The sequence below is a fragment of the Oncorhynchus masou genome, chromosome 5 (genome assembly GCF_036934945.1).
Source record: "Oncorhynchus masou masou isolate Uvic2021 chromosome 5, UVic_Omas_1.1, whole genome shotgun sequence".
NCBI lineage: Eukaryota > Metazoa > Chordata > Actinopteri > Salmoniformes > Salmonidae > Oncorhynchus > Oncorhynchus masou.
In genome coordinates, this window is record NC_088216.1 from 52256800 (window position 1) to 52277000 (window position 20201).

The 20201-nt window shown below is 39.2% G+C and overlaps 2 protein-coding genes across 3 annotated transcripts in view; one reads left to right on the forward strand and one right to left on the reverse strand.

Annotated features, from left to right (window-relative positions):
* Window positions 1–1137: 1137 nt before the first annotated feature.
* Window positions 1138–7426, forward strand: LOC135539804 (golgin subfamily A member 7-like). Of its 2 annotated transcripts, none has more exons than XM_064965937.1 (6): window positions 1138–1274; window positions 1639–1764; window positions 2978–3130; window positions 3595–3732; window positions 3879–3938; window positions 4259–7426. In XM_064965937.1, exons 1-5 carry the CDS (start codon window positions 1266–1268, stop codon window positions 3924–3926), a joined length of 474 nt encoding a protein of 157 aa, XP_064822009.1. In that variant the 5' UTR covers window positions 1138–1265; the 3' UTR covers window positions 3927–3938; window positions 4259–7426. The 2 variants fall into 2 exon arrangements, with proteins under 2 accessions (XP_064822009.1, XP_064822010.1); XM_064965938.1 differs by having other exon boundaries at window positions 1151–1274; window positions 3595–3696.
* A 7535-nt stretch (window positions 7427–14961) lies between these two features.
* Window positions 14962–20201, reverse strand: part of LOC135539805 (lysyl oxidase homolog 2A-like) — a 46008-nt gene continuing 40768 nt past the window's right edge. Inside the window, exons 13-14 of the mRNA XM_064965940.1 lie at window positions 18960–19071; window positions 14962–17420 (exon numbers count right to left, since the gene is read on the reverse strand). Of these exons, the coding sequence (XP_064822012.1) occupies window positions 17347–17420; window positions 18960–19071 (186 nt within the window). The 3' untranslated portion in view covers window positions 14962–17346. The remainder of the gene's footprint in view (window positions 17421–18959; window positions 19072–20201) is intronic.

The window sequence follows — 20201 nt, forward strand, 5'->3', positions numbered from 1 at the left end:
TCAACATGTCAATATCTCTCATAAATACAAGTATTGATGAAGTTAATCTCTCCTCCACTTTGAGCCAGGAGAGATTGGCCTGCACAATATTCATGTATACTCTCTGTATACATCCAAGGGCCAGCCGTGCTGCCCTGTTCTGAGCCAATTGCAATTTTCCTATGTCCCTCTTGGTGGCACCTGACTACACAACTGAACAATAGTCAGGTGTGACTAAAATAGGACCTGTATGACATGCCTTGTTGATAGTGCTGTTTAGAAGGTAGAGTAGGGATTTATTATGGACAGAACTCACCATTTTAGCTACTGTTGTATCAATATGTTTTTCTCCTGAGTAGGACCACCCTTTTACTGTAACACAACAGTGCAAGCAATTATGTACTGTGCAATAAATGTACACACATTAAAAAATATGGTTGACCATTTAGGCTTGGAAAAATAAACAAATAACTTACAGAAATATTTTCAATAACTCTTTGTAATTATTTTACCTTTATTTAAATAGGCAAGTCAGTTAAGAACAAATTCTTATTTTCAATGACGGCCTAGGAACAGTGGGTTAACTGCCTGGTGGCAGAACGACAGAATTGTACCTTGTCAGCTCGGGGGTTTGACTTTCCGGTTACTAGACCAACGCTCTAACCACTAGGCTACCCTGCCGCCCCAGGCGTATGCTAAGTAGTTTCAAACATATCGATAGTTATGCAAATTACTTATCATTTTCGCCCTAGTTATTATTTTAGAAAGTTTATAGGAAAGGACTCTAATTCTAAAGGATTCCAAAAATCCGTGACCAGGAAGTGTGTAGTTATTCTTGCCCGCTTCACAGTGGTGTCATGCAGCGTTCAAAACAACTGGAAACTTTGACAAATACAGATCAAATCATGACGTTCGTGTTCTTCAGGTCGGAGTTTATGCCGCGTTCAAATCAACTGGGAGTTCGGAACTCGGTCCCAGAAATCTCAAGACTTCCGAGCTTTCAAAACAACAGAACTCTGAAGATATTTGTTTTATTTGAATGGTTATCGAACTCTGAATTCCAACTCGGGCCTTTTTCTTGAGCTCCGACTTTCCGACCAGAAGATAACTGACGTCATGATTTTACCTCGTATTTTTTCGAGTTCCCAGTCGTTTTGCACGCGGCACTAGAAAGAAGCACTAGTTCCGCAGTTGGAATTCCGAGCTCGTTTTAACTCGAGATTCCAGTTGGTTTGAACGCGGCAGTAGTGAGCTAGTTGGAGGAAGGAACACTCACTCAGTCCACCATGGCGGAGGTAAATTGCTTTCACATTTGTGTTTTAACTGTGTGTATTGAGACATTTACAACTATATTATAAGCCGTGTTTGACCAAATTAGATATCACAATTTGGTGGCTGCCTGTGCTGTGGTGCTTGGTCTACTAGCCTAGCAAACTAGGTACGTTAGTTAGCTCTCTGCCTGTCCAGTCCAGGGCCCGGTTTCCAAAAAACATCTTAAGGCCCATAACGTTAGTCTGTCTGAAGCAGAGATATGTAACGTTAACTAACTAGCTTTTCCCGTTAACCCAATAACTAGAATTCTGATGGATTCAAGTGATCCCATGAGATGTTTTTTCAAGTCATGCTTTCCTCACTTAATTCATGCTTTACCCCACCCAGACGCACAGTTTACAGGAGCTGCAGCAACAAGCAGCCGTCGCCTCCAAAGTGTATGTCCAGAGGGACTACAACTCGGGTAAAATCTGCAAGTTCCAGACCAAGTTCCCCTCAGAGCTGGAGTCCAGGGTATGATAACGCACCAGTGCTGAGCGATTTGTGCTTTTTTTAAAGGTCGTTTCGGTTCGATTATATACAAATAATCACGGTTTTTGATTATTCTTTTTTTTTAACATTAAATGCACTATACATTGTGGGTTGAATGCTGGGACACAGAATAAAACAATTCATAAGTCACATGATGGTATAGATGGCCCATTACTGCTTATCACCTATTAACCATTTATTCACAACTTTAATAAAATATTTCAGTTTTGTATATTACATTTATTTTATAGAGCTGATGCCTATGCTGTCTGACTATTTTATAAATACTAGATAGTTCATCCATATATATCTAATGTTAGCTAAATGTTGTAATGAATTAATTGGCTACTTTCTTTAAATTAGCAAGTTTTCAATGGACACAATATCTGTTAGCAAAGGTGTCGGCTAGAGATGACATGCAGGAGCTTTGTGTGATGTCTACTTTGATGCTAAGTAGCATTTTCAAATCTGAGAGTAAGTAGAGACAAATATATTGATTAATGTCACCTTGTTGTGAGATTTACATGGTTATCAAAACATCACGCCTACATGAAACACAGCCCTTATTTGAAGTGTTTCAGAAATACCCTATGGGGGAAAATGAATGGGGGGGGGGAACGAGTGGAAACCATTTCCATATTTGACCACTAGGTTTTATGGGTATTATGACACCTCCACTCTTTATCACCTCACAATTGCACATCCTTCTCTCTTCGTAGCAGGCTTAAAACAAACAGACCAGTCAAGTAGATGCACAATGGATTATTGGCCACATTTTATGCACTAAACTATAAAATATTACTGTTGGAAACAGCAACTTCCCTACTACATCGCACAGTTCAGGCTGGATCTGATTTATCTCTAGAGAAACTGTGTGATGTGCGCATTGAACTCAATGGAAAAACAAATGGATTTCAAATAATTGAACCGATGCCGGTCAATTAGTTGTTTAAAAAATGGAAAAATACCTGAAATTCCGGTTAATCGCTCAGCACTTTATTAACATACATGCACACAGAGGTACTTAGAAATGAATTGGTTTCTTTAAGATTGTGTACAATGTTCACCCTTATTAGCACCTGAATTAGGCCCAATGTATGGATACAACTAGCTACTTACCTGTTTCCTTTTCAAAGGTGTGAATTTGGCCATGCAGACCTTTTTACTGAGGGGTTGGTGGGCATTATTTTTTCAGGTTGATAAGCAGCAGTTTGAGGAGACTATGCAGACACTTAACAACCTTTACGCCGAGGCTGAGAAAATTGGTGGCAAGTCTTACCTGGAGGGCTGCTTAGCCTGCATGACCGCCTACACAATCTTCCTCTGTATGGAGACCCACTATGAGAAAGTAGGTCCCTAAGTCTTTTACTTTATTGACTTTATTGTCCCTTTGGGGAAATTTTGTTGCAGTATCATGTACACGTTTAAATACAAAACAAATTGACAGTACAACTTTCATAAGTCAAACCCAGCCTTACTGGGTTTGATAGGAATATTAGCACAAGCTATTTAGGAGCGATATCACACCTGGCGCAAATTTATTGTCTAGTTCAGCTTTTTTCCTGCTGAGGAAAAAACAGAACTAGACAATATGTAGGACAAGGGTTGGTATAATTTTCCAAATAAAAGCAATCTAAGTCCCAAATGTTACCCTATGGGTCCTGGTCAAAAGTATTGCACTTTTTAGGGAAACGGGTGACATTTGGGACTTAACCAATGTTGAATGACACGTGGACCAGTGGCTATATTGGATGTAGTCTTTATGAGGCCAAGCCATGAATGGGTGAAAGGGCTTACTTTCTTTGTCTCTAGGTATTGAAGAAAATCGCTAGGTTCGTCAAGGAGCAGAATGAGAAGATCTACGCTCCTCTGGGACTCCTGCTGACAGACCCAATAGAGAGAGGTCTCAGGGTTGTATCCATTACTGTCTTGGAGGCTCACACAAACAGGGTACATCCCAAATTGCACTGGTCTGGTCAAAAGTAGTGCGCTATATAGGGTATAGGATGCCATTTGGGACACACTCAGACCTTTCATGTGTACCCTTCTTTAATGTCCTGCTGGATCCTAGTTTCCTTAACTAACCCTCTCACCAGGTTGAAATCACCATTTTTGAGGACAGAAGTATTGGCTCCGGAAGATGAACCACACCAAAGGTGAGTGTTTTCAGAGAAATCATTCACCAAATTGGAATGAGCTTTCTACTCAACCTGCACTCTTATCTGGGGATATCAATGGAAAAATGTACTAAGTTTCACAGCAACCTCACTAAAGTTTCTAAATAATTAGAAAGAATGGAAGAATATTGACTTGTAGATGCTGTCAAATGATATGCTTTGATTCCCTGTGGTTAAGGAGCAGCAATTATAAGAAATGTTATTTCACGATCACAGCTCTTGGCCTACAGCTATAAGCTATCAAGACTACCTTCATAGTATTCTTAATTTGACATTTGTTTGTTTTTGCTCTCATGCAGGAGGGCCTATTTGACCTGGTGCATCTCAATTATCTCACAACACCCATCAATAATTCCTTCTGGATGTAGGTGGATGTCTTTCTGGATGTAGATAATTGTTTTTATTTATTTCACAAAAGAGATGGGCTATGTGTGCTAGTAACCTATAACCCGCTGAAACAAACACTCCCTGTTTTTACATGTTTATTGAGATTATTAATTTGAACATGTGAAAATGTCTTATTCTAGTTAACCAATACCACACCTTTAGTATGAATGGTGCCGTTTTCTTTTGTATTGCCATTTTAAACTCTTACTCATTTAAGGTGCATTGTGTAATATCTCCAAATACAAATAGCCTTTAAAGGTGTAGTTCACCCACAGTTTTTAAACCTGTGTTTAATATACCCGCTTTGGTTCACCAAAATTACAACATTAGCAAGATGGTTCCTTAACTTGACAGTTGTCTACGGGCCAGGAGAAACTGTAATCCACGACGATACATATTTTTCTACTAAGCCGCTGACACCAACTGGGTGATTCTCACGAAGCTGGCACTTAACAAGAAATAAACACATTTTCCACCACAATTCCTCTAAGAATAGGATCTCTAGTTATCTATTTAAGAATTATTGTTATGTTTATTTATCAGATATTATGCATTTCCACAACTACCAATGCAAACATTTTCATTACCGTAATAGTTTTCGAAGTCCCCAAAAAGTAATAGAAAAACCAATTTATATATATTTTTTTTAACATTGCTCACCTAATGAAAAGGCCCGAGTTTAACACTGAAAACAAATATATTTAAAATTAAATTATTCATGTGTTTTGTAATTTTTCATTACTGCAACATACAACCTTTTCTGAATCTTGTTTTTTTGGTGATAATTACTTGTTTTAATGTAAACCTATTTGGATAAAGAACAAAAGGCACACTATCAAATTAAGCCAACATTACTAGTATACATTTGACTTTTTGTAATATTTCCTAAATATTGGTTTATTACGGTAATGATAAGTTGGATCCGGCGATGAGAATACATGTTTTGGTAATGAGTGTTGCATAGTTTGCAGTTTAAAAACTGTACTGAGCTCTGTTAGATTCATCATCAAAATGTGTCATTTGTCAATCCCTAATGATTTGGGTAATATGAAAATCACTGGTCTTAATACAATTGACTAAAATACCTTAATTTAGCATAAGTACTGTAATTACGTGCATGTATTTTTAAAAGTGAAAGTGGACTTAAGCATAAAAAGGTGACACTTTCTACAGGTAATATTGGTGTATTAGGATGTGGATATGTGTGGTTCTAAGGTATTTTAGATGGGTTTGTAAATTGAATGGCATTTTATGGGCAAATGGCATAGCATGATATGCCAAAAAAGTATCTGTGGGATATTTACCAAAAAGAGAGGTAAAACAGGTTCACATGTCAAAATGGGGGATATCCTCCTTTAAGTGGCAAGGCTGCTCTTTGTTGAAACAAACTCCAGATTGTGGCTTTAGGTAAATTAAATAGGGTTTACACCCATAATTATTTGATCGAATAACTGATGTTTTACCAAAAATCTATACAATAGGTGTAAGCTGTAGTCCTCGTAAATAATTAGTTACCACCACAGCACACCCATCGACTATACATTAAAATGAGGTTATTATTGTTACCGAAATTAAGATTCTCATTAACGAAAGACATAAGTGATGCGGTAATGAGGCACTTAGCTCAGTCTGCTGTCTCCTATTGCTTGCAAATGGACCACATCACTAAAGCCCATTCATGCCTCTATGCTGGTAAGGTGATGGTTCGCTACGTTTTTCCCAATTTTAGCATTTTTCTCATTTTGGTAATGAGGTCGTCAAGTGTCGTAAAGGGGAGAATAAGATCCTCATTCTGAAGACCTAAATAAAGATTAAATTAACTTTTGTGTTCATGGAAGGACTACTTCTCTAGAAGCATCATGGGTGAATAAAACTTTATAAAAAATGAATATAGGAGTTTTTACAGTCATTTGAAAGTGTTACGGTAATGAGAAACATGTCCACAGACACTCTTTTTATGTAATAAATATAGTTTTAATGTAAACTTCCAACTAGTACAGAATTGGTATGATTTATCTTAAAACTGCAGAAACATATTGTGTTTATTCAAATAAGTTAGGTTTTTCTAGTAATAGTAGTACCATTTTATAAAATTACCCCGTTTTAATCCGGATGCATTTTGGTAATGATCATTTGGGGTGAAAATGTAAGGCACTATGCCATAAACTAAGCATCTTAGTCTTAAGAATGATTGTTGCAGATGCATCATGGTTGTATAACTCAATTTGTTACTGCTATGGTTAAAAGTTGTTTCATGAGAATCAGCCAACTGCTGACTTGAGCATTAATGACCAAAAACAATGAGAGGGGAATGGGGCATTGCTAGCACGTTCCAACTTGTGGATTTTTGTTCTTGGAGGTTGCAAACTTAAAACAGTAACAACATTTCAATCCTGATAAGTTTATGAATTGTTAATTCAGGTATTACTAAATTGTACTCCTCAAAAATCAACAAAGTCCGTGCTAAAATGTGACATACTGTACCTTTTATTCAGCCTCCTGTCATTTTGTATGCAAATGTTCATGAAGAGAACTAATTGAGTTGGTGTGGGTGCACTTTTGGCCACCTTAGCGGGCTATTCAATATGAACTTGTTTCGTATGCAACATGTTGTGTGGGTCTGCATAGTATTATGAAGATGTCTGTTCTGTAGTGACAGTTAACCACAGTGTTTTAAGCACACAGGTTACCTGTTATTGCCAATATGAATCAGGTTTTCACATTGGCTAGTTTAATTTATGAATTTGTAAGAAAAGGTTAAAAATCACTTACCGAGATCTGACCTCAATATTGTCACTGCTTACCTTGACTTAATGTGAATTGACAGGAATTGGGACTCCAACCCTGACTGTGGTTTAGCATAATTATGAAGAGTTTTTAGACTACCCCATATCCTTGATGTTGTCCAATTATGTGTAAATAATTATTGACCACAACACAAAATCACCACAGAAACCTTAAGCATGCTTTGACTCTCAATGGTGTATACGACTGCCTGTTAATTCCTAATTATTGTATTGTTTGTTCTTATTATATGTACTGTATCGATTAATAAACTATTTTCTTGAAAAATCTAAAAAGCCATACTCAATTAAATATAGCATGCATCAAATTGCATACAGTTTTGTTTTTACTAGATCACCTGTGATGGTAGCTAGCTAGACAAAAATGGCAAATGAGTCCTTACCATTTTTAATAGCAGTTAACAATATTCTGCAGTCAATGGCGTAATCGTTCATTAGCAATATAATAAAATGCAGTTTATGGATGCATTCTGCGCCTGCTGATAAGGGGATGCATTTACACAGATGGAACCAGCAATAATTATTTGGAAGGGGCTGGCTACTTTTTCTGTTCTTTTAGCGTTGGCTGCCTATGGTTGGTAATGTTGTTTGTGTCTGTTGTGTTCATAGGTTGTAATGCTTTTCAATTCTTTCAACCCCCAAAAATAGCTTGGTAACTTATTACTTAGTTGTGATGGGAAAACAAAGCTTCCTGAAGAATTGAGCATGTCTAGTCAATTGTGTCAAATAGAGCCCCACAGTGGAGGTGTCATAATACCCATAAAACTGCTAAATGTTTCCAATCATTTTTCCCATAGGGAATTTTAGAAATATGTAAAATAATGGATGTGTTTGGTGTAGGCATACCCTGGCTTGATGTTTTGATAACCATGTACATTTCTCTCAGACAAGGTGACTTGAAACAACATGTATGATATCTTTTGTAATTTTTACCCCATTTTCCCTCCCCCGATTTTTGTGATTACGATATTGTCTCATCACTGCAACTCTCGGACGGGCTCGGGGGAGGCGAAGGTCGAGTCATGCGTCCTGCGAAACACCAATGTGTCGGAGGAAACACCGTTCAACTGACCACCGAAGTCGGCCGGCAGGCGCCCGGCCTGCCATGAGTCCCCCAAAATTTGATGTCATTGTATGTGAAATTGTCAATATTAATATTCTTTGAAATGAATAAATCATGTAACTCCTCCCAGAAAGTGGTAATACGATCACAGGAAAATAAAATATGTTCAGTAGTTTCAATGTCATTCCCACAAAATGTTGTCATTACGCTCTACATTGAATTTCAATCTTTAAAATGTATTTGACGGATAAATATAATTTAGAATTTTTAAATGGTTCTCTTTGTCCTTGGGTAATATAGAGAAAGACAAATATTTTGTTCTTATTTTCTTGGTTACAGATGCATTAAAAACAATTGACAGATAGTTCCTTTAACTGTTCTGGGAAGAATTATTTGGAAATAACTTGTCTGATGTATATTGTTACACTTCTTATCCCGCAAACAACAGCCATTTATGTATAAAGACTCATCTGAATATAATAACATCCCTTTCATCAGCAGTACAAGACTAGAAGGAATAGCATTTATGACTACAATATTGCTTGGGGCGATAATGACAGTAATGTTTTATCTTAAACATTATAGCTGAGGATATTACAACTTTCATCTAAAAGATTCGGTCTTTTCCAGATATTTTTGTTCATCCATTCTTACATCTCTTAGCTCCCGACTGGTGCAGCGGTCTAAGGCACTGCATCTCAGTGCTAGAGGCATCACTACAGACCCTACTTTGATAACCGGCCATGATCGGGAGTCCCACAGGGGGGTACACAATTGGCCCAGCGTTGTCCGGGATAGGGGAGGGTTTGGCCGGGGTAGGCCGTCATTGTAAAATAGTAATTTGTTCCTAACTGACTTGCCAAGCTAAATAAAATAAAAAATAAAGACTATGGTCTTGTTACGGTACAGAATACACCTATTATTCCATATCGGTGTGTTATGTGGAGTGAAGTTGTGTTTATATGTGGATTTCCTATATAATAACACTTATTGGTGAAGTGCAGAAAGTTTCACAGGTAAATTGTTCATATTAAAGTCTAAGCAAGAAATATATTCCAATCTTTTTAAAGATGGAAGCAGGGACACAGGCCATCCATATCACAAGAGTGTATTTATTGATTGATTTAACCTTTTATTTAACTACCAGTATACGGACTACCAAAAGGCCTCCAGTGGGACTGGGATTTAAAATAAAAAAAAATATTATAAATATAGGACAAGAGACACATCACAAAAAGAGAGACCTAAGACAACAACATAGCAAGGCAGAAACACATGACAGCACAGCATGGTAGCAGCACAAAACATGGTACAAACATGATTGGGCAAAGTCAACAGCACAAAGGGCAAGAAGGTAGAGACAACAATACATCACGCAAAGCAGCCACAACTGTCAGTAAGAGTGTCCATGATTGAGTCTTTGAATGAAGAGATTAAGATAAAACTGTCCAGTTTGAGTGTTTGTTGCAGCTCGTTCCAGTCGTTAGCTGCAGCGAACTGAAAAGACGATCGACCCAGGGATGTGTGCTTTCGGGACCTTTAACAGAATGTGACTAGCAGAACGGGTGTTGTATGTGAAGGATGATGGCTACAGTAGATATCTCAGATAGGGGGGAGTGGGACCTAAGAGGTCCTCAAAATACTAACCACTTTAGTCTCAACATACCATTCATACATTCTAAATCAATTGCATTCAAGCCCCCATCCATTGTAAGGTCTTAAAACATCACCCTTATGTAGTGAACCTTGTTCTTCCTATAAATAAATATTCTTCCTATAAATAAACTGATACAAGCATTGGCACACTACTTCGATGTAAACTGTTTAGCGATTTTGACGCATTCCTCGGGGCTCCAGTATCAAATGTAACATCACTATTACTTAGCCATATTTTCAACTGACAAACTAAGGTCAGAATAAAATATTTTATTAGAATCCACAGATCAGCATTGCATACTTGTAAAGGATTAATTGAACAACTTGTGTTCAGCATTTGCTAGCTAACGTTTGCAACTGGCATTAGAATTTAGCAAGCTAACCTAAGCAATTAGGCACTGTACTGTACTGGACAAAGCCTCCTGTGTGATATAGCTAACTTATACTGAACAAAAACATAAACGCAACATGTAAAGTGTTGGACTCATGTTTCATGAGCTGAAATAAAATATCCCGAAATTGTCCATATGCACAAAAAAATCTTATTTTCTATCCAATTTAGTGCACACATTTGTTTACATCCCTGTTAGTGAACATTTCTTCTTTGCCAAGATAATCCATCCACCTGACAGGTGTGGCATATCAAGAAGCTGATTAAACAGTATGATCAATACACAGGTGCACCTTGTGCTGGGGACAATAAAAGGCCACTCTAAAATGTGATGTTTTGTCACACAACACAATGCCACCAATGCCAAAGTTTAGAGGCAGTATGCAATTGATGAGCTGACTGCAGGAATGTCCACCAGAGCTGTTGCCAGAGAATTTAATGTTCATTTCTCTACCATAAGCCACCTCCAATGTCATTTTAAAGAATATGGCCAGTATGTCCAACCAGCCTCACAACTGCAGAACACATGTATCCACGCTAGCCCTGGACCTCCACATCTGGCTTCTTCACCTGAGGTATCGTCTGAGACCAGCCACCCAGAAAGCTGATGAAACTGAGGAGTTTTTCTGTTTGTAATAAAGCCCATTTGTGGGGGGAAAAGTAATTCTGACTGGGTGGGCCTGGCTCCCCCTGCCCAGTCATGTGAAATACATTCATTAGGCCCTAATCTATGGATTTCAATTGACTGATTTCCTAATATGAACTGTAACTCAGTAAAATTGTTGTGTTTTATATTTTTGTTCAGTATTGTTAGGTGCATTAGCCTGGAAATGGCGGTAGGCTGGCTAGCTAGCCAATACTGTGCTTTATGAACAAAATGTGCTAGCTAACTGTAGCATTGAGTTGTCACACTGAGTCAACTGTATCCCCAACATTGGTCATGAAGTAGACCAGTGTTTTCCCAACCCTGGTGCTCGAGTACCCTCAACAGTACACATTTGTATTGTAACCCTGGACATGCACAAATGATTCAACTGGTCATCTAATCATCAAGCCCTCAATGAGCTGAATTAGTTGTGTTTTTCAATGCCTACAGCCACCCTGGCATTTCCTTATTTTGATGGCTGTTATCTTCCCAAGCAAGAAAATGCATCTGTTCACACAGTCCTAGAAGAATTGAACGCTTATCTACAGATAGAGAACCAGAAAAGGTATGCTGACATTTCCAGCATTCTGTCACAATCATGAATTGAGGGCTTGTATAATTAATTTAATTTGCCTTGTGAGACACATTCCCTGGCAGTGACATTTAGCATTAATTGCCTTTAAATACCAGTGGCATTTAGCTATGTGTCGCAGATCATAATACACCTATATGTGATCAAAGCCTATTTGTGAGTTGATGTCACCCACTTGCTACAGTTTGAATGCAGATAATGTGTGATAACTAACCATTTTGCGTGTCTGACATTATTACTGGACTTTAGAGGTTTGCCCATAAAAACCGACACCATAGTTTCTTCAACTAACCTGGTATTGGTGATACTCTCTTCGTTATCTTATAAATGTCCATGTCTAGTTGGATAAACAACTGTCAAATACAAATTCATATGATGTATTATCAGGTCACACTGTAAATTAAAATGATCCAAGCCTGGCTGCCAAAGCAGTTCTAAAGTAACCCCATGGGCATCTTAATGTGAATTATTGCCCATTATTTTCACAACGTTACATGATGATATTGTACGGTGTGTGGGGGACGACAGCGTATATGAGGAGGCTCCCAGAGAGATATGGTGATGCAGAGCAGCAAAATGCCCCCCCCCAGCCCAGATCCAACCCCCCGGCCCGGAAGAGCGGAGGTAACACCAAACGCCCCGATAAGGCCATCTACATCTCCGAGGCGGCCAGGGACAGGCAGCGGGTTCCCTCCACGTACCACCAGCAGGGGTGGACCTCGACCTGCCCCTGCCCACTCTCAGCTGCACCTCCTCGGGCTGCACCTCGCCCTCAGAGTCCTGCTGCTCCTGCCCCTGCTCCTCAGACACCACAAAGGGAACGCCATCAGAAACGCCTTCCAACTCCAACCAGGACAGTGTGCCTTCTATTACCTCTAGCGCTGGGCAGGAGGACGATTTTATTCGCTTCTCAGCAGAAGAGCCCTGCCCCTGGCCCCCTGCCTGGGACCAGACTGTGTCTGGCCGTAACCCTGGAGGACCAGACTGAGAAAGAGGAGGAAGAAGTAGCAGAAGAAGTACTAATGGAGGTGGAGTCTGTGTGCAGTAGCAACGTGGCCCCCCACCAACACCATGCCTCGCATACAACACCAGCCAAGGGTGCTGCTCGTGACACTGCTGATTTTAGCCAAAAGGTACAGTAACTAGGTTTCCATCCAATTAGCTACTGATTTTCATTGTAATATTCTAAAATCGGCATTAAAATAATTTTCTCACCAGAGTTTCTATCAAATTGACTTGTTGCGGATAAAAAGCTGTGCGTGATGACGTAGTGCACATAAAAATAACTTTTGTGGGTAAATTACCATGTACAGAATATTAAAAAAGACCAGTTAAATGTGTTTACATCACATTTTCAACTGTACTTATGGTTATGTCTGAAAAAAAGTTTGCGTTATATTGCAGATGTGCCCACTCTGGTCTTGGCACATCTGCTCTAGCCAACAGCTCTCAGATACAGTGCGGGTAGACAACCTACATGCTGAGATGATTTTGGATAAGGGAGAGAATTCTTTTAAATTGTCCAACGGCAGCCAAGCATCAATGAAAATGTCACTAGAATAAGACTCTCAATATTTATTGGAAAAGAGCAAGCTCATCACTGTGCACTTTCATCACCCTGTGAAGTTCATCATAATTTATTTATTCTGTAGCCTAGTAAACTGCTTGCTTTCCCAAGGTGCATAAAGGGGTTGCACCTGCCATTTCTCGCAATAATAATTTTACCAACACAAAAATATCCCACATTCTCTAGGGAATTTTGTGTTGTCATCATTTGGAAAGTTTAAATTTGCTGTTTCCACCAGGCCTGTTGTGACATTTATCTGACATGTAGTTTACTCACATAAAAAGGTTGGATGGAAACCTGTTTAGTGTCGTGAGCTTCTGACAAATTCCATGACAATAGAGTGGGGGAGGGGTGATTTTTTATTTATTTTACCTTTATTTTACTAGGCAAGTCAGTTAAGAACAAATTCTTATTTTCAATGACGGCCTAGGAACAGTGGGTTAACTGCCTGTTCAGGGGCAGAACGACAGATTTTGTACCTTGTCAGCTCGGGGATTTGAACTTGCAACCTTTCGGTTACTAGTCCAATGCTCTAACCACTAGGCTACACTGCCACCCCACGGAGAGTGTATCATTTCTGTTCTTCAAATGACTAAAATGTTGTTGTTTTTTCTAAATCTGTATGAAAATGGTACACAAATTACCATGACATTTTAGATTGTCCTCAAGTTAAATACATCAACTTTGGAGGCATAGACTATATACAATATTGTCTCAGATATAGGCTATATTTCACATGTATTATATTTAAAGGCATTACTGAGAAACACTTCATTGGGATAGGTATATCTGTCAATAACTGGTTGAATTTCTCGTCACAGCCCACTTGACAGAGACAGACGTGGCCATCAAACATGCCCACAACGACTACTCGTGTTTTGGGAACGTGTGGATCAACCAGGACGAGTATGCCAAGGGAAAAAAACACTTCAAAAATCCCACCTCAAAAAAATCTCAGACTGTTTAATAAATGCTTGCTGTTTCCTCATAGAACATGTCACTCCTTGGGGAGGACAAGCTGGCCAGTCAGTGATCTAGAGGATGAGCTGGCCAATCAACAGTCTACTTGAATATTTTAATGACCAGTGTACACCCACACAGAATAGCTGCTTTTTAACATAGCTTCCCTTCCAATATTGTTTATTTAACTATTTCACTCTCATTTTGTAAGTAGTTATATTTCATAGAAATCTGGAAACACTAGACAGTTACTTTAAGTTATATTTTACTCCAATATGAGTCACGAGTCCCCTTTGGCACATTGGAGTTAGTTGTGTGACCTTCTGAAGGTCGGTGAAGGGAAGTTGGTGTTCTTTCTTATGACAAAAGAGATTAAAATCTTTGAATCGGTTCCTGTGTTTGTTTAGCCCTCCATGCACTTTCCATTCGGCACCCTCTCCTGAAGACACGCACTCTGTCTGACGGAGCAAAAAGGCCAAAGGGAAAGCCATGAGATGCGCGGGTATTGTTCTTGTTTTTTGATCCATCTATACTGTAACAGAAAGTATGTGGTCTGTCGTGCTGTCGTTGTAAATAGCTAACTTATTACCATGATAATACCATGTTATTACCTCTTTCCTTGCTCTAATGTAAAGTCCTTCTGTATTTCCCAGAGTTTATCCAGCCGGTAAAGGAGAGGCCATGGACAGACTCTGCGGTGGCCCGGGGAATGGTGACCACAGCCCTGGGGCTGCGGAGAGGTGGAGCGCTCTCACAACATTTCTGACCACTACAGCAGGTGAGATGACATTTCAACGTAGGCACAGAGATGCAAAGTCAACCACAGAATCGGGACGACTAAACTGCGTTATCGGGTCTCGGCAAGATATTTTGTTCACATTGTTGCTCATCATCACATCATATTGCTGAGTCTCTGTTTAGGAAATCGAGAACATGTCATGGTTTGCTTGTTTATTTTTATTAGAGACAATATGAAGCAAGCACAAAATGCTTTAAAACATTCAACTGTGTATACAGTATAGGATAATCACCCATCTAGTAAAGAGCACCCTTGTAAAATAAAGGGCCCTGTAGTTGCAGTGTCACAAAAATAGAATGCAAAGATGCATTTTCACATGTCATTTGTGACTTGTACAATCGAGAAAACAAACATAAGAGTCCCTGACGGTAATAATTTAATTTAATGGATGTTTGAAAAATGAACTAAGCTGAGCAGAATATGGTGATAAGACTAAAATGTATATGTATCTTAGAATCCTAAGATGAAAGGTATTAAATATATTGCCAGAGTTGATATTAGGTGAAGCAAGATACACTGTTAACTTGAGGCAGAATCCCAACACAAATTACATGAATAACTAACTCCCTTTCACCTAAATCATGCTGTTTGTCGCCAATTTGGACAAAAGTTTGAGTACATTTTAACTTGGGGATTCTGCCTTAAATGCTCATTGCCTCTTTAGAGACGTAAAAATGCAGGTTTGATGAGAGGGGGGGAAAGTTTCTCCTTAGTGGTAGCTGTATGGTTGTAATAATATTGCCATATCCTTAGTGATTACCGTACAGCAAGAAAACAATCAGTTCTACCTTATTTTATATTCACAATGGCTTCTAACCACATTATCACGCCACAGACTTGCAAATAATATTATCCGTGGATGTAAGACTATTCCTCTACTTTCCCCACCCCCACTTCATAGGCACTGGTGGTCCATGTGTCTGTCATCCATGTCTATTTATTTATTTATTTATTGAATAAATAGTTTTGACAGTAACCTTCCAACAAGTCTAATGCTTCGTAGGTAGTTCTATGAGTTTTAGTTTAGAAAATAATCTCCGCAGAAGCGACAGTTACAGGGATGGTAAAAAGAGATCTTGATTGTGTCGTGGCGACATCAGGGGAAACTGGGCAGAAGGCAGATGTTACAGAACTGCTGTATTTGAAGCACATCTTTAATTGAGCCTCTCATTCTCCTTAATTGCCGGCCTCAACACTTTAAGGAAAGAGACTAACTGTATAGGAAGCTCTGGGATAGTGCTGAGCGATTAGTGATTTTGGAGGTCTGTTCGGTTTCGGTTAAATTATTTTAAAAATAATCACAGTTTTGCTCATTTTTAAAAACATTCAATGCAATATGCATTGTGGGTTGAATTCTGTTACACAGAATAAAACAATGAATAAAAGTCCCATGATGGTAGACTGCCCATTACTGCTTATCAATTACTAACCATTATTTATTCACATTACTTTAATAAAATATTTCAGTTGTGGTGTATATGACATTTATTTTTTATTTTTATGAATATATTATTTAATTCCAAGTCATCTCATCTCTAAAGAGCTGCTGCCTAATGCTGTCTGAAAAGACATCACTATTTTGCAGTTCTTCAAATGAAATGAGGCACACTTTTATGACGGTTGAATACCAACTATCAACCACTTAGATCATGTGTTTACCTCACGGAACAACAGCTGCTCTCTATATCCCTTAATGATGACGCATTCTTCTCTCTTGTGTAGCAGTCATAACAGAAACACAGAACGGATCTGATTTATCTTTAGAGAAACTGTGTGCATTGAGCTTACAGGAAAAATAACGGAACTAAATGAAATACAAATAATTGATTCAATGTCAGTTGTTGTTGTTTAAAAACCGAAAAAAGAACACATTTCAGTTAATCGCTCAGCACTACTCTGGGGACAGGGTGTCTGCATACTGGACCGGCAATACATTGACAGATGCAAATAGGTTATCATCTTTAGCAGACAACAGTTCTTACGGGATTCAACAGAAAAAAGGGTCAATCTCATTGTGGTGGGGGGGGGGGTGGGGTCCAGAGAAACAGCGTTACGCTGGTGTTCATAGGTGCATAGTTAATTGCCTGCTCAACACACTGTCCTAAAAATATTAAATAAACATTACAGGAAACGGTCTCAAAGTGCAGCAGGTGTCGAAAAATATCACTTTCTTTCCTTACGGTGGACCACAAAGGTTGGGTACAGGTAACTAAATAGCTCTGATTTGATAGCACCAGCACTCTGCTGTACATGTGACAGAAATTTGTGAGAACAGTAAAGACAGAGTTGCTTCTTCAAGCTGGATCTTTAAAACAGGTTTTTTTCGTCTGCAACATCCTTATATAAAACATTGGCACTGAGGTGAGCTTTGCCTTTCAATTTTCATCCAGCACCGTTAGGGAGGGAACAGACGGCACAGCGCTCCCTCTAGCAGTTGGTAATTTCACAACAGTCTTGCTGGTCATTCATCAGTTTCGCAAAATAAAATGTTCCTCCTGGTCTTTCCATTGAGTCCGTCCACACTACCTGTGTCCCAGCTGGTTATTCATGAGGCCACTGAAAGAGGATTCCTCTGACTCGGAGCTCACTGAGCCACCTGAAGAGGAGAGACAAACGGGACACATGAGGAACTGCACTCATTCAATCCTGGGCACAGTTTGAAAAGCACAGGGTACACTGGTTGTCAATATAAATGAATCTATATAGTTACAATGGCCGAAATCACTGAAGTCTTCACAAGCCTTCTCTTTTAACTGAACTGATAGTTTTCATGATCTTTTACAGGAATGCCAGGCTACAACTGGACGACACACCTACTGATGTCCTTGCTAATAAATAACTGTCAAACCAGTGCCATCCTATGTCTTGTTCCTGTTTTCAAGTTCCTATTGTTAATGCCACTGTAGCATTCGAGTGCCTGATTTACAGTATAGGGCCAACCTAAACCACACTATGCTGGCTTGGATATTTTATTTTCATGTGGTCTTTTCTAGCATGGTTCCAACAACTATGGTGGATGTATAACCAGGCCAACTCAGTAAAGCTTGGACTGGCTCCTTTTGGGGGGGGGGTTTGCAACAGTTATTAATGTTATTAATGTGTTTTACTTTGTAATTTGTTCTATGCCAACCACTTACATGTCAGTTTAACACTCTGAATGCGTACATATATAGATGGATAAGGTAATACTCAGAGTTGGTGATGCATCGCAAACAGGCACCAGTTGTATAATTCCTATCAGTGGAGACTGGAAACCATATGTTTGATGTAGTTGATACTATTCCGCTCCAGCCATTACCACGAACCCGCCCTCCCCAATTGCAAACTTGCATAGCAAAAATATGTAAAGGTGCAGTGACTTAAATCAAATGTAAAGATGACATTAAATTAACACACAGAGATCTTCTGTCTAGAGATGGGAATAAAAAGGCAGGATGTGGACAATTTTGTTAGGAAAGCAAAGCAACTATCATTTATGTTGTAGGTTTCAGATAAATATATAGGTGATTCATTTACTTTTGGTAAAAAGATCTATGTAAATAAAGTTTAATTTGATAAGCTGCAGCGACTTCACTTGTAACTTAAACGCAACTTTTCAGGATCGCCATTTTGCGCTCTTACGTTGTGTACGTCGTGCCTAGGGTATAAATTAGGCATGCATCATGTGAAATGTTAAATTAACTGTGAAGAAAAATAAACTAAAAACGTGTTGAGGGGTGAAATGTATTTTCATAAGCACTGTTATTTTCTCGAAAGACATTAAATTCCAGACAGAATAGAGTGGTGTATATATATTTTTTTCAATGCTAAAAACGGCCACACACAAACATCTGAATCATTCAAGTTGAGCAATACACTAGATGAGGCAGGTAGCTTAGCGGTTAAGAGCGTTGGGCCAGTAATCGAAAGTCGCTGGTCCGAATAACCGAGCTGTCAAGGTGAAAAGTCTGTGTCCAAGACCGGGATGCCATACTATTAAAACATTTATTTAAATTTTGCAATTGCCTTTTCACGCATTTATTTTCTCTGAATTTAAACCTCTTTGGAATGTGGTCATCCATAGACAAAATGGCTTTGAAGAAGACAAGTGTCCATCACATTCAATAATGTTGTAGCCAGTAATCTCCAGTCTCACCTATATAACAGTTGTACATCCATATCCTGTGGCCGTCGTATCGACACCTGCACTTCATAACGTTGTTGGTGTAGTCGGACTCTGCTACCTCAAAGTTTGGGTTGATCACAACCTAGGGAGAGAAACAACGTATTGATGATGTTATCAGAGCACCCACATACACTTGCTATGACCAAAAGACCGATCTGTGTTGGCAGCAACTATTAGTGAAATTCTAACATTTATAAAATGCTGGGAAAGTGACCAGCAAAATGACTAAAAGTGGATTCCATTGAAATGAATTGACTCCTGTTAAGCCCATGGAATAAGACGTGGAAAGAAGAACTGTCACTAATCCAAGCTTATTACACTGAAAAAAGTATAAATGCAACATGCAACAATTTCAAATATTTTACTGAGTTATAGTTATAAGGAAATCAGTGAATTTAAATAAATTCATTAGGCCCTAATCTATGGGTTTCACATGACTGGGAATACAAATACCTTTTAAAAATTAAGGGTAGGGGCGTGGATTAGAAAACTAGTCCGTATCTGCTTTTCTAACTGAAACACGCTGTCGTACACGTCGATCCAGAGTGTTCCAAACATGCTCAATGGGTAACAAGTCTGGTAAGTATGCAGGCCATGTAAGAACTGCGACATTTTCAGCTTCCAGGAATTTTGTACGGAACCTTGCGACATGGTGCTGTGCATTAACATGCTCAAACATGAGGTGATGGTGGCTGATGAATGGCACGACAATGGGCCTCAGGATCTCGTCACAGTATTTCTGTGGATTCAAATTGCCATTGATAAAATGCAATTGTGTTCGTTGGCCGTAGCTTATGGGGCACTTTGTCCACAACATTGACATCAGCAAGCCGCTCAGTTTAAACCGGGATTCATCTGTGGAGAGCACACTTCTCCAGCGTGCCAATCCACAGTTTCATCAGCTGTCCGGGTGGCTGGGCTCAGACGATCCCACAGGTGAAGAAGCCGGGTGTGGTCCTGTTGCTTGGCGTGGTTACATGTGGTCTGCGGTTGTGAGGCTGGTTGGACGTACTGCCAAATTCTCTAAAACGACGTTGAAGGGTTCTTATTGTAGAGAAATTAACATTAAATTCTCTGGCAACAGCTCTGGTGGACAATCCTGAAGTCAGCATGCAAATTGTACACTCCCTCAACTTCTGTGGCCTTGTGTGACAAAACTGCACATTTTAGTGGCCTTTTATTGTCCCCATTACAAGGCAAGGTGCACCTGTG

Coding starts and splice junctions, on each gene's coding strand:
- LOC135539804 (XM_064965937.1), top strand. Junction 3,131..3,594: donor TGGAGACCCACTATGAGAAA/GTAGGTCCCTAA, acceptor CTTTGTCTCTAG/GTATTGAAGAAAATCGCTAG. Junction 3,733..3,878: donor TGGAGGCTCACACAAACAGG/GTACATCCCAAA, acceptor CCCTCTCACCAG/GTTGAAATCACCATTTTTGA.